This window comes from Euprymna scolopes, chromosome 45 (assembly GCF_053919585.1).
Source record: "Euprymna scolopes isolate OS-2025 chromosome 45, ASM5391958v1, whole genome shotgun sequence".
NCBI lineage: Eukaryota > Metazoa > Mollusca > Cephalopoda > Sepiida > Sepiolidae > Euprymna > Euprymna scolopes.
Genome location: NC_136526.1, coordinates 64,891,771 through 64,907,075, shown reverse-complemented (window position 1 = coordinate 64,907,075; position 15,305 = coordinate 64,891,771). Strand labels below are relative to the sequence as shown.

General features: G+C 35.2%; 1 protein-coding gene across 1 annotated transcript in view; it reads right to left on the bottom strand.

Annotated features, from left to right (window-relative positions):
* The window catches only part of LOC145269849 (uncharacterized), a 169,739-nt gene that overhangs the window by 86,126 nt on the left and 68,308 nt on the right, over positions 1 to 15,305 (bottom strand). The window contains exons 16-18 of the mRNA XM_080125576.1: positions 14,367 to 14,459; positions 9,509 to 9,628; positions 6,700 to 6,793 (exon numbers count right to left, since the gene is read on the bottom strand). Of these exons, the coding sequence (XP_079981702.1) occupies positions 6,700 to 6,793; positions 9,509 to 9,628; positions 14,367 to 14,459 (307 nt within the window). The remainder of the gene's footprint in view (positions 1 to 6,699; positions 6,794 to 9,508; positions 9,629 to 14,366; positions 14,460 to 15,305) is intronic.

Here is a 15,305-nt window from a genome sequence, read left to right as displayed (position 1 = left end):
CATACTCTTGTTCCTCGTGTTCGAACTCTTGCTACGATTAAATATTCTTCTGATTCAGATATTTTATTGAGATAAATTAATAATTAGATATTAGACATAAGTAATTTAAATATGTAAAAATTAACCAAATATTAAAATCAACCTTTAACCTATTATGGCAACCAGTTTCTGCTGGAAGTATTTTGAAGTCAATCCCAACAATAAGAATGCAGTTGCTTGCGAGTTATGTCGATCTATTGCATCAAAGGGTGGCAAATCATCGAAAACTTTTACATTACTTTTCAAATAAGTCATCATGTGAACCGACACCTTGCTGCCCAAATCCCTACATAGTACCCCAGTAGTTGTTGCCCCTGATAGTAGCCCCCTACACCAAAGTGGCAATTTGCCTTGTTTGGAGTGAAAATGTAATAAAAAAAAAAAAAAAAAAAAAAAAAAATATCAAGAGATGGGAAATCAGTAAAAACTTTTACGACAACTAATATGTTAAGTCATCTTAGATTGGGTCATTAAAAAAAAAAAGTTGCAAATAAGAAATAGAAACAATGAATGAATATTCAGGGACAGACATTCCAGGAACAAGTGGCAACAACTACGAGCCTGCAGTGAAACCCCAAACTATAGAATCAATATTGGCCAAAAAGAAAGCTTGAAATATTAATGACCACACATCACAAGAGATCCATTATCTAATAGAATAAATGATTGCGGTTGATATTAGACCATATCTGACATTAGATTTATTAGGCGTGTTGCAAAACTTTGTTCAAATTACAGCATTCCATCAAAAAAGTACTTCACTGCAAAATAATTCGATATATTTAGAAAAGTAAAACAAAAATTCAACTGTTTCTGGCTGAAATTAGCAGCATCTCATGAACTACAGACATTTGGACAGCTACAACAGATAATGCTTCCTTTCCGAGTTTGCCAGGTCATTGGCTTTCAAATGAGTGAACAGAACAGAGCTGTTCTTAGAGTTATTCCATTCCGTGGTGCGCACACACAGGTGCAAGAATAAGTGAAGAATTGCACAATGCTTTGAATGAGTATATAATCTTCAATAAAGTTTTTTTTTAGTTTTGCGGGATTCAGGAACAAATATGGTTGCTGGTGTCAAGGAATGTGATTTAGAAGAACTATCATACATTGTAATGCAGACTGAAGACAACCATTAAATCAAACAGAAATACAGTTTCTCACTTTAATTGCTTTCTATTAGCGATTAGCAAATTAATTGAAATACAGGATTAGTTTAATTTGGAAAAACAAACATATTCAAGATACGACTACAGTGGAATTCAACATATATGCTAAAAATAAATAAAAATATCTTGTAACGTAAGCTGTTGATAAGATTACAACCATAACAACTTGGGGGACTCGTTTGAAAAAGTATCCAGTTTTTGAGTCCATTTGAAGAAATCACCAAAGAAGCAAGTCACAGAACTTCAACCATATCAATGATAACTACAAATTTAGCTGTGATGTTATTTCTGTCAAAAGCTGTCCAATCTAATTCTGGTATTTCTGACTTTAATGAAATCCTAACGATTGTTGAACAATTCAGGTTATCAATGGAAACAAGATTTTCATTCCATCTAAATGATAAAAACTTGTGTCTACTTTCCTAGATCCATGATTCAAATATTAATTTTATAAGATTGGCATAGAAAAAATATTTGGAATTGGATTCTACATCGACTTTCCAATGATGAAAATGAAGCAGAATCAACAGGATACACTACCCTGCTGAGGGTGAAGAAACACGAACATGCATAAATTATAACATGACAACTTTAAAACCAACTGACAAAAAAAACAGTAAAAAATGTCACAAAAGATGCTTTCATTACTTCTAGCATAAAAAGATAATAGGGAGGAAAAGTAAAATTATTTCTAAATTTCGGCCTTCATTTTTGAGGAGCGAAAATGAACATTTATAATAGCAGAATTATATCGATGGACAATTTTTAAAGTATCATCAAATAAAACTGAATTAAATGACAATAAATATGAACATTCAATATAATTCTATACATAATTATTATGCTTATTTTTTTAAAACAATTCCAGCTGCAATTTAATGTAAAGTCGATGAAAATGCTGTTATGTTCAATTATGATGGCAGAAATAAAGTATCAAATGTCAAAGATATACTAATGTCAAAATCACAAACAACTATTAAAAGATACAAATCTGAAATATTGCATGCTTAATCAATGAATATTGTAGAATGTTATATCCAAATGTCAGCTCTTTACACCATGTACTTAAATATCCTCAAGAAAATGTAATAATTTTATGTAGTGTTTTTCAATTTGTTTATCATGGCAATGTAATTAAGTAAACATGTTCAACATCGATTTGATTTTAATAAACGAGAGAGCTGCATGTACCAACGATAGTTCTTTATACAATCAGTATTTCTTTGAGATTCTGTTGAATCCTTCGCTTGGCACTGATCACATTCGTCCACTTTAGGTGGTTCCCTTAACCCCTTCCCTAGCCAAACAAATAGAGAAAAATCTCCAGTTATCCTTCTTCAATTTTAGCTTTGAGATTATTTCTTCCAAAAGCTGTCCAATCAAATTTTGATATTTCTGACTTTAGTGGAATCCTTACCATTGTTCAACAATTCAATGAATTAATGGAAACAAGATTTTCATTCCATCTAAATGATAAAAACTTGTCTACTTTCCCTGATCCAAATTTAAATTTAAAAAAATGAACTGGATTCTACATCTTCTGATAACGAAGCAGAATCAGCAGGATGCACCTCTTAAGCTTCGTTGTGGGTCAAGAAGACGGTAAAGTAAAAATGTATATCTTTTGAGCCTGTTTGATGAATTAGCTTCGAATAAGCATGCAGTAACAAATCAAAACTTAGATCAAGTAGAAGCCGAGTTAAACCTGGAGACTGCAACTACAACAGAAATACAAGAATCACAATCTAAACTTGAAAGCAATAAATTCCTTATGGTTAAACGCACAAAAGAACTTGACAATTACGTAACTTTACAACTACTCACAAGACGTTGGTTGGTTGTTTTTGTTTTATGGCATATCAACACTTTTCGGGTTATTTAATGCCGAATCCAAAGATTTTGAAGAAAAATTTTTTTAATAGAATATATTTGTTGTTTTCAAGTCGGTTTCTATTTAACCCATAGTTGGGACCCTAACAGGTACTACCACTCCGGGTCAGAGTGGATCTGGGAGCAATGGTAATTAAAGGGTGGCTCCACACTCCCCAAAGCCTGCAAGCTGGGGCCTCACCACTGGATATAGTTTAAGGTCATATCCAGGACCACTCGCAAGACGTGATGATCCATTTCAGTAGAAGACACAAGGCCTTACTACTGCTGATTAAACTGGCTTCAAAATATTTATTGTTCAACTTTAAATACTGAGTAAACTATGTGAGCAGAGAAGGAGGCAGCAGAACTTCAGATTAAATTTATTCACTTAAAGAATTACAATTTGTATTTTGTAGTTGATTTCTGACGGTTTTCTTATCTAATTGTTTAATTATATTCATTTAAGAATTGGAAATTGTACTTTGTGTTTTTTATTAATAAAAGGCAAAAAGCCATAATAGTGGCTAAACACTTAAATGTTAAGCTAAATTAGTAGTTACTATGTTAATGTGTCGAAGTTATCTGATGAGTCGCTTTGCAGTGATGAAATTATTTAAATTTAATAGGAAAGAGAAAAGTAATTAATCAGCAGATTATTCGGTATACCCCTAGTATGTTTGCATGTGTGTGTGTGTATATATTTAGTAGAAATGGTAATTAATAAAAACCTGAAGAAAGTGCCCAATACTGTTGTAGAGCAAATATACGTTTTATTTTTTATTACCATATCTTTCTGTTAAGTTACGTTATTGTTTCAGCTACACAACAGTTTTTTGTCGTCATGTAGCTTCCTCAGACTTTTACAGAAATGTTCGTTTATGGTGGAATGAAAGAGTGAATGATGTCAGGGGAGGAGTGCGAGAAAGCGGAAAAAGAAGAAGGGAACAAGGGAGAAAGGTGGGAGGGGTGCTTGGTATGTCGGTAATGTTTTGGTTTTGGAGTTTAAGGACATTAGGTGGCTGTGGGGGGGGATCTGGGAAGTTCAAAGTTTAAAGTAACCCCCCTCCTCCTACCCCCACATATCTCCCTCCCCCTCCAGAGATGAACTTCCCAGATCCCCCCCCCCCACAACCACCCAATGTCCTTAAACTCCAAAACTAAAACATTACCGACATACCAAGCACCCCCCCCCCACCTTGCCCTCTTGTTCCCTTCTTTTTCCGCTTTCCTCGCACCCCTCCCCTGACATCATTCACTCTTTCATTCCACCATAAGCGAACATTTCTGTAAAAGTCTGAGGAAGCTACAGGACAGCAAAAAAAAAAAAAAAAAAAAAAACGGTCGTGTAGCCGAAACAATAATGTAACTTAACAGAAAAATATGGTAATAAAAAATAAAACGTGTGTGTGTGTGTGTGTGTGTATATATATATATATATATACATTAAATTGAAATGTTCAAATAACACTCAAGACTAAAACAAGTCCACGAATCCAAATGAGACGAAATTCTTCCAGGTTCAATAATTCTACTAAAAAGAATTTATCTGTTTCTAAAATCATGAGATGTGAGAAGTCAAAATATCGTCATTTCAACACCTTGATGAACGTTAGATTTTATAAAGTTGGCATTTAATGTGAAAATGCTTCACAAAAAAATTATTTTAAGCTCATGTTTTTAATGAATATCTCTTCTAGAAAAGATCGTTTTTTTTTTATGATGGAATTAAAATTAATAAATGTAATAATGTTCAATGTGTTTTTAAAATTTTATTACAAAAAGAAATGAAATTGCGACAAAGACAATGACATAAAAATATAGTGGCTGTACACGAGGAAAAATTAGCTGCTTATAAAAAATGTTCTTGTAGGGCAGACCGCCAGACAGGAGGAGGAGATGGGGCAGACCGCCAGACAGGAGGAGGAGATGGGGCAGACCGCCAGACAGGAGGAGGAGATGGGGCAGACCGCCAGACAGGAGGAGGAGATCGGGCAGACCGCCAGACAGGTGGAGGAGGAGGGGCAGACCGCCAGACAGGTGGAGGAGGAGGAGGAGATGGGGCAGACCGCCAGACAGGAGGAGGAGATGGGGCAGACCACCATTTACAGGAGGAGGAGATCGGGCAGACCGCCAGACAGGAGGAGATGGAATAACAGTGAAGCAGCAGGTAGGAGGAAGAAAAAAAAAAAAAAAAAAAAACTAAAAACGTGAATATATATTTATATACACTATATCCACCGTAAAGGATTTGATATGTACGGACACGTCTCACCCATTCATTGGAAATAATCAAAATGTTAATGATAAAGAAATAAAAACTTTGGATAAAATAAAAATGGATGGCATTAAAAAAAAAAAAACAAAAAAAAACATGTACATGGATATGAAATTACAGATTGAAATTAGGGAGTTAGCAAAGGCAATTTATACCACGCGGACATATTTCTTCCCCTACCCCAGTGATAAGCATTCGATCGTGACATTTTTTTGTCCCCTCCAGTCTTATTCAAATACCAAAAAAAGAACATTAAATGATTTGGTACTTATTTAGAATTAAACTCATTTTAAAATAAAAAAATATCGCAGAAAAATCTTTATGATGTACCTACCAACCACTGAACGAAGATGTCATTCCAAAAATCACAAATTGATCAAATCGTTTTCTATTTTTTTTTTTTTTTTTTTAACAATTTTAATAGGAAACTGTAGCCATTACAATTTTTGATTTTGATCTCAATAGTTTGAATTATCTTCATTATTTAATCAAACATGGCGGATCAACACATTTTGCTACAGTATTAAAAATAAAATAAAAAAACTACTTTATTTTCATGATTTTTGGAATATAAACATCTTTGTTCCAGGTATGTGTAAGTACATCGTAGAGTTTCTTAAAGATTTTTTTGTATTTTAGTTTTGAAAATCGGTTTAATACTAGATAAACAGCAAAGTTCTTTTCTAAACAAGCACTAACCTTCCATGGTATCTTCCTTCTTTCAAGTATAACAAAAAAAAAAAAAAAAAAAAAAAAATACTGAATGACCGACGTAATATTACTAATTCTTGCTACGCAAGTTATATCTCTTACTGAACGAAACTGAAGTCCGTTTACCGCAGGCCAGACTCGACCGCCGCCTGCCTTTTGACATCTGCTTCTTGGCTTTCTTGTCAAGAATCACATTACCACAGATCGGAGCCAGCATTCTCCGTTTCACTTCCGGAGATTGTTTCTTCTTACCCCCTTTCCCTAACTTGGAAGCTTCCGGTTGAACACTGATGCCCGGCGATGAACATGCATTCTCGGAGAGGTCTTTCGACGACGGAAACTTTTTTGAACGGAGGAGACTGGTCTTTGTTGGCGTTGGAACAAATTTACGAGGATTATTTAGCATGACACGCAAAACTCTCGACTCGTCGGCCTTCTCAACGACCATGCCTGGAAGTGGATAGCGGGACATGGCATTTCTTGTTCTCGGCACATGGTCTGCGTTAGGCTTGTTTTTTTTGCTTGCACCAACTCCTATACAATTAAGCCACGAGGACCCTTGCTTGCTTTCTTTAACTGCGTTTGCTGATCGTCCGTTATGTAATGAATCACGGTGAAAACGGAGAGAAGGGCCATCATTTGCCGTACCTGTCAGATTTTTCTGTCCGGGATTGAGCTGCCAGGAACTCTCACTGCGAACCTTACAAGCCAAACATTCAGGTGGATTCTGGAAAAAGAAAAAAAAGAAAAAAATATAGAAAATATATAAAACCAGGGTTTGTATGGATTTAACAATTTTTCAAGGGCTTTTCAAATTTTTTTTTAGGGCTCCTCCAGACACAATTCAAGTTTTGAAAATAAAATTTAGGATTGTTTTTCAATTTGTTTCAAAATAAAACCAACATTTGCATCATTTACATTTTTCAGACAAATCTTCTCATCTCGAGTGTTATGCACACAACGATTCAGTCAATGTAACTTCCAATCTCCTGAAGTTTCAAAATTAAATTTGGCTACAACTGATCAGAGGTCTCCAAGGTTTTACCATCTCTCTTTGAGAAAGAACTAGTCTAATTTGCATTATTTACATTCTTCGGACTACTGTTCTCATCTTAAGTGTAAGTTCTACAACATTTCGGTTGATGAAACCTCCAGCCTTCTCCCGGTGCATCTTGTTGAACTTGAGAATTTCGAACAGAACGTTTTATTCAATTCATGAGAAAGTTCTAGGAAGGAAACTTTGCTCATGGAAATTCTTGTTTAGAATTTGACAAGTTGTTGTGAGACCTGTATTTGTTGAAAATGTTTTGAGAGAGAGAGAGATAGAGAGATATAGAGAGAGAGAGATAGAGAGATAGAGAGATAGAGAGATATAGAGATAGAGAGATATAGAGAGAGAGAGATATAGAGAGAGAGAGAGATATAGAGAGAGAGAGATATAGAGAGAGAGAGATATAGAGAGAGAGAGATATAGAGAGAGAGAGATATAGAGAGAGAGAGATATAGAGAGAGAGAGATATAGAGAGAGAGAGATATAGAGAGAGAGAGATATAGAGAGAGAGAGATATAGAGAGAGAGAGATATAGAGAGAGAGATATAGAGAGAGAGATATAGAGAGAGAGATATAGAGAGAGAGATATAGAGAGAGAGATATAGAGAGAGAGATAGAGAGAGAGAGATATAGAGAGAGAGATAGAGAGAGAGAGATATAGAGAGAGAGATAGAGAGAGAGAGATAGAGAGAGAGAGATAGAGAGAGATAGAGAGATAGAGATAGAGAGATAGAGAGAGATAGAGAGATAGAGATAGAGAGATAGAGAGAGATAGATAGAGAGAGAGAGATAGAGAGAGAGAGATAGAGAGAGAGAGATAGAGAGATAGAGAGAGAGAGATAGAGAGAGAGAGATAGAGAGATAGAGAGAGAGAGATAGAGAGAGAGAGATAGAGAGAGACAGAGTGACGGACAGAGAGAGACAGAGTGACGGACAGAGAGAGACAGAGTGACGGACAGAGAGAGACAGAGTAACGGACAGAGAGAGACAGAGTGACGGACAGAGAGAGACAGAGTGACGGACAGAGAGAGACAGACAGACAGGGCGCGGCACACAGACAGACAGACAGGGCGCGGCACACAGACAGACAGACAGGGCGCGGCACACAGACAGACAGACAGGGCGCGGCACACAGACAGGGCGCGGCACACAGACAGGGCGCGGCACACAGACAGGGCGCGGCACACAGACAGGGCGCGGCACACAGACAGGGCGCGGCACACAGACAGGGCGCGGCACACAGACAGGGCGCGGCACACAGACAGGGCGCGGCACACAGACAGGGCGCGGCACACAGACAGACAGACAGGGCGCGGCACACAGACAGACAGACAGGGCGCGGCACACAGACAGACAGACAGGGCGCGGCACACAGACAGACAGACAGGGCACGGCACACAGACAGACAGACAGGGCACGGCACACAGACAGACAGACAGGGCACGGCACACAGACAGACAGACAGGGCACGGCACACAGACAGACAGACAGACAGGGCACGGCACACAGACAGACAGACAGGGCACGGCACACAGACAGACAGACAGGGCACGGCACACAGACAGACAGACAGGGCACGGCACACAGACAGACAGGCAGTGCACGGCACACAGACAGACAGACAGGGCATGGCACGGCACATAGACAGACAGACAGGGCATGGCACGGCACACAGACAGACAGACAGGGCCTGGCACGGCACACAGACAGACAGGCACGGGAGAGAGTAAGTCCCTTGAACAGCTCGTTGATTAGACATACACTGTAAGCTAAAATGGATCACTTCACAAACGAAAACAGTTGATAAACATCATATACATAAATATGATAAAGTCAGCCATTTACTTTTAAAACACTTGAGTTGTTCACCTGCTTCATGGTGAGTGTCTGCTGCTGTTCATGTAGTAATTTTTGTTATCCTCCACATCTTAGGCACACACAAACTGTAAATTTGCATTTCTAGTTAGCACAGTCAATCCGAAAGTGTTTATTTTGTAAGTTTATATGAAAAATAGACAATACAATATAATAAAGATGGCCATTAAAAACACAATTATTTTATTGAATATTGATAAACAGATTGAAAGTTGATACAACAATGGAACCATTGTTTCGATCAATGTTTCATTTCTTAAACGTTTACAAAATGGTCTTGAAACCACTGAAGTTAGGATTACTTTATCATTGATTGAAACAGTGACTCCATGGTTGTAACCAACTGCAAATCTGTTTACTTATATTGAATAAGATATCCTGCTCTGCTTATTGAGCATGATCAATGACCATGAAAGTCAATGGTTTTTACTTTCGAATACCTGGAATAATTAATACTTTAACTTTTACTTAAATCATGCAAGATTTTTGCCACAGAAAATCGAATGTGCACGTTACCTTGTTCGTTTCTTCCAGTTGATTCACCATTTGTTTCAGCTCGTCAATTTCCTTCTGATTTTCATGGAATGCTTCTCCAGCCTCTTTAAGTTGTTCCTCGAGTTCACTAACTTCATTTTGCTGGAAAAAAAAAAAAAAAAAATTTTTTTCTTTAAGAAAATATAGAGTTTGAAACAGAAACGGGGGGGGGGGGGGGGAGTGGAAATGGGGGGCATGGCAATTTTCTTCCTCCTCTCCAACTTTCTTCTTTAAGACGTAATGGACTACTATTTGGAATCGTTTCTAACAGGAGACTGTGAGGAGTTGAACAGAAAGATGTTTGTCCATGTTACAATTAAACTTAAGCATATTCATAGAAACAGAAAAAAAAAGGAATTCCAAAGTCCAGCAGTCCAACAGAAACTATTCGAGAAGGTGGTTTACCACCACCCACACACCTCTATAGTTAAGGGGGTGGGATTTTGCTATTTGTCAGGTTAATCAGGGGTATTTACATGGAGCGGAGTTACCATGTTTTAAGATACGTATAAATATTGCATTTTTTAATTTATGCAAAATTATTAAAAAGAGCCAATTCTATTACATTTAATTTATGCAAAATTATTAAAAAAAAAAAAAAAAAAAAAATTATCCATTGATTATTTTGCAACATTCATCAACACTTTCGAAGATTATAAAAAAAAAAAAAAAAAAAAAAAAGTGAACACCACTTTGGTATCATCCGCTAGTATTGAAACCAAAACGTTCAGCGCTACAGCTTTAGTCGTTATCTCTCCAGCATCGTTACTGTCCAAGCAACCACAGATGGATACAAAAGGTTAAAAATTGACTTTAAACTAAGTTTCATTTTGCGTATGTGCAAAACTAACAGCAGAAGTAATGTTTTATTCGACTTACCCTGCCATGGTTAACTGTTTATTTTTTTAAATTTGGATCCCTTAGCAATTTTTGTCAGTTAAAAATCAAATCAAACGTGTGCTACAGGTCCAAATACCCTATATATCAAATTTTAACTCGTTAAACCAAATATTCATAGAGTTTGGTAGACTTCATACATACCAAAAAGGTTATATATATATATTATATATATACTAGCATGGGTGCCCGGCGTTGCCCGGGTGTTTGGAGGTGTATGCTGAGCAAAAAAAAAGGGGGTAATTTTTTAAACTTTGACCCCTATTATGACCCCTGAAAATTTATTGTTTTGGGCTCAAATCAAGTTATTAAGTTAGATCCATGTCCACGGAAGCTATATCTAAAATTTAAAGTGTGTAGACCCAAAATTGTCGGAGAAGTTTGGTAGAGTTCTCAAAGCTCAAATCGTTGAACTTTGACCCCTTAATCGCCAAATTTCTGGCTAAAAACCGATCACATAGATTTTTCCAAATCTCAGTACCCTGTATATCAAATTTCGAGTCTGTAGACTAAAAATTGACAGAGTTATTTCGTAGGGAAATGTACACAGACACACACACACACACACACACACACACACACTTTCACTTTTATAGATATATAGATTTAAAATTTGAGTCTGACAGAATGACAAAATTATATTGCAAACCGATATATTAAACAAACGAACTTCAAAGAGACAAATGAACACATAAGTAAAAACAATTTGTATTAGAAAACATTTATTATTCCACGTCTTTTTTTTACAGACCTGACGACTGAGGTTCGCTCTTAATAAAAATTGTTTTTTATAGTCTTAATTTTGACTTCCTTTTTCATAAAAAACTAAAAAAAAAATCAAGAAAGAAAAGAAATTTAATTTTATTTTTTCATTAATTTCTTTCTGTGCAAAGCAATTCTTTCAAACTTACTCTGTTTCCAAAATGTTTTTATTTTATTCCCCTCCCCCTTCATTCATTTTCCTCCGCATCCTGGCAAGATTACTGTACACATAGATTCGAAAAAATAGTCAAAAACAAATATATAAATAAATGTTATCAAAGGCAAGATAAGTTACTTTTCTACCTAACTGGATATCTTTTTTGTGTTTTTATTCAATGTAATATATTTATTCAGCTCGAAAAACATACAGTGTTTACCGATGTGTTGGAAAATTCAAGATGGCGTCTCACACCCTCTTTAACACCGTAAGTTTGGGAAAAGGTGTTATAAATAAAAAACTATACAAAATACTATTAAAAACCCGCCGAATATATGTCAACCTATGTCACGGTAACATATATTGAGCGAGTTTTTAACAGTATTTTAACAGGGCACATCGTAAAAACTGACCCATTAATTTTCCTGAAGTAAAAACTATATCGTTTTTAAACTTTTAAAACTGTACATTATAAAAAGAAAACTGTTCGAGTGATTTTTTTTTTTTTTTTTTTACATGGGTGTCACCACTTATCAAGGCCCAGAGGCCACTCAAGGATAAGGGTTAATAGGTATACATTAGTCATTGTGATTTTAGCATAGTAAACAGTGGGAATTTTGTAACTTGGATTACTTGAAAAAGAAAACTGTTCGAATGATTGAAAATGAAAAAAAAAATAACAATGTAAATATATTGATAAGAAAAAAACAAAAACAAACGAAGTTTCCGTTTCAGGAACCCGAGTTTAATTTTATGTCGTAATCATTCAACTCGTTAGCGGTTTTATTCAGCGATTAGGGATAACCATACGACATATCTAATTACCAAAGCGATTTTTTTTAATTATTTTTTTTTTTATTAAAACTAAACCTGTTTAGTTTTAATGAACCAATTTTTTTAAAGCCAACACTTTAGTTATTTTGAGAGCGTGCAACTGCACCCGAAAGGTTGATTAGGAAACTCCAAATCCTTTTATGACTCGGAAAAAAAAGGGCTTTTTTATCGGCTTAAATGATAAACTAATGTTAAATATTAGTATTTGCCATCGATTCTGAAATAAAATGAAATCCTGACATTGTGATCATTTTTGCAGGTGTTATGTGCCAAATATTGAAATAAGAATGTTTAAATTCAATTATTGTAATTTAAGTCTTTAAGTTTAAAGTCGATTTTATTTATAAAATATCTTTTTAGAAATCAATCTCAAAAACAATCTGAACAATAAATCTCTTTTGTTATGGCTAAGTTTTTGTCAAGGGTAGAAATTATAATAGACAAGTATTCATCCATGATGACATTTTACCGATTTCCTGATTTACAGGTATTCTTGCTAAATTTCTTCGAAAGAATTGACATAAACAATACTTCAACTAAATACGTATATTTCATGCAATAATGACTTTTATTTCTTCTGACTTTTCCTAAACTAAACATAAAACATCGGTTAGGGTTAGTTTAACATTCTGTAAAAGTACCTTCCGTTTTTTTTTGTTTGTTTTTTTTTTGTACTTCTGCAGAGAAGGTAAAAAACCGATAAAAACTGGATATATTTTTCGTGTTTTTATTCAATTTAACGTGTTTATTCAGCTCGAAAAGAATACAGTGTTTACCGATGTGTTGGAAAATTCAAGATGGCGTCTCACACATTCTTTAACACCGTAAGTTTGGGAAAAGGTGTTATAAATAAAAAACTATACAAAATACTATTAAAAACCCGCCGAATATATGTCAACCTATGTCACGGTAACATATATTGAGCGAGTTTTTAACAGTATTTTAACCGGTTTTTTATTTATTACACCTTTTTCCAAACTTACCGTGTTAAAGAGAGAATCGGCCGCCATCTTGAATTTTCCAATACATCGGTAAACACTGTATGCTTTTCGAGCTGAATAAACATGTTAAATTGAATAAAAACACGAAAAATTTGCCTTTGATAACATTTATTTGTTATATATTTGTTTTTTGGCAACTTATTCGAATCTATGTGTACAGTAATACAAACCCGAAATGAATTTAAGACCACGAGTGAAATGAGAAAAAGAAGTCAGCGGGTTTGGTTGCCATAACAACGTGACGGTAGTGAACGTGTGTGTGTGCGTGTGTGCGCGTATTTCGTGTAGTTTCGTATTTTTTTAATTTGTAAATAACAAGTTATTAAAAAATTAAACCCTTCCAAGATGGACAATAAATAAAGCCATAATATTTTATGGTAAAGGTAAGAGCGTAGAAACGATTGTTTTTTAGGAGATGTGATTATTGGATTAACCAATCAGAAATCGTCTGTGGCACACACACATCTCTGTTTTTATAGATATATATAGAAGATAGATATAGATATAGATAGATAGTAGATAGAAGATAGATTAAATGTTAAATAGATTTTGTAAATAGTACAGTTGAAATGAGTAGAATATTTCCAATATGTAATAAGGTCGAGGTAATTAGTTAAAGAGATTTAATATAATGTGATATGCAAATGAGCATAAGTCATTCGATATGGGGGTTGTTTGTAGAATAGTATATAAAGAAATTAGGCACAGATTCTTATGTCTCCTATAACAGAAACATCCTAAAATGGGTTCTAATGTTTCTCTACCAGAAGAGATCTACCCTCTTACCTCCTTTATATTTCGTTGATGATGAAGAGCTGTACACACAGACAGAAACACACGAACCCTATTACTTTATAAAAATATAGATATGTGTGTGTGTGTGTGTGTGCTACAATGTTTTCGACTTAAATTCTACACAATTATGCAGAATGTAGAAACTATGCATAAATAGAATTCAACATAAGTGAAATGAAACAAATCTAATAAGAAACCATAAAAAACAACTAATGTCTGTTTTTCAAAGGAATATGGAAATTAATTAATCTTCATGTAGTCACTTGCATATCCATGACTGAGTATATTAAGTTTTAATAATTTTTAATAGAAAAAGTAGGCTTTTAATATCAATGTTAGAGCGAAAAAAAAAAACCCAACCCTTTATAGACACAGATTTATACAGTTGACGTACCTTTTCCTTGAGTTTTTCTTGTGCCGACGTTAACATCGCAGTCATTTTGCTAAGGACATTCGCTTGCTCAAGATTGTCTGAGGGCATCTCACCCTAAAAAAGAAACGTGCCATATTTCATTACAAAAAAGAAACTTGCCATATTTCATTACAAAAAAGAAACGTGCCATATTTCAATAAAAAAAAAAAAATTTTTGAGATGAGGAATATTTGTATCATTTAGATTCTTCAGACTAGCATTCTCATCTATCAAACTTTGGAATCTGCACAGGGGTAGAATGCTCTTGTTCCATCAGCCACGACCATGTAGAAATCTTAACTAATTTGCACTTGTATTTTTGAAAGTTGCTTGCACTGAAGATTGGAATTTCACCCCCCCCTCAAAAGAATGTAAAGATCTTTTTTTTTTAGCCAAGTACATTCGACAAAATATACCCGAAGAAGGTTGAAGGCTACATCAACCAAAATAGTGGAAATTAAAACAATAGACCGAATCATACAAATAAAATACTCATATCGCTCGTCCATCCCGATTTCATTCAATGCGAATTGTGTAGGCACGTTTTGCAGCAGCAGATACACCCACTAGTCTTCTAGTCGTTAGATTGTATGAGAGTGTACACGACGCGCGTGTATATACATGTTCTTCTATAACCTTTTAGCGTTGTGGTCGTCTAATCTAGCATTTGTTGCATGTATATGCACAATTATTACAGTTCACGACGTGACAAGAATATACATAAACACTTTGACAACAATCGACGAATAACACTAATTTGAGGTTTTAACAGCTGGCCAATCAGAAACATCTTCTCCATCTTTGGTCTTGATTGTTGGATCTTCGGAAAAGCTACGAATGAAAATTCATATAACTTGAAATCTTGGTAGCCTTTACAGCAGCTTTATTACAGATTCTTCCCCCACTGAAAAGCTGCAACGC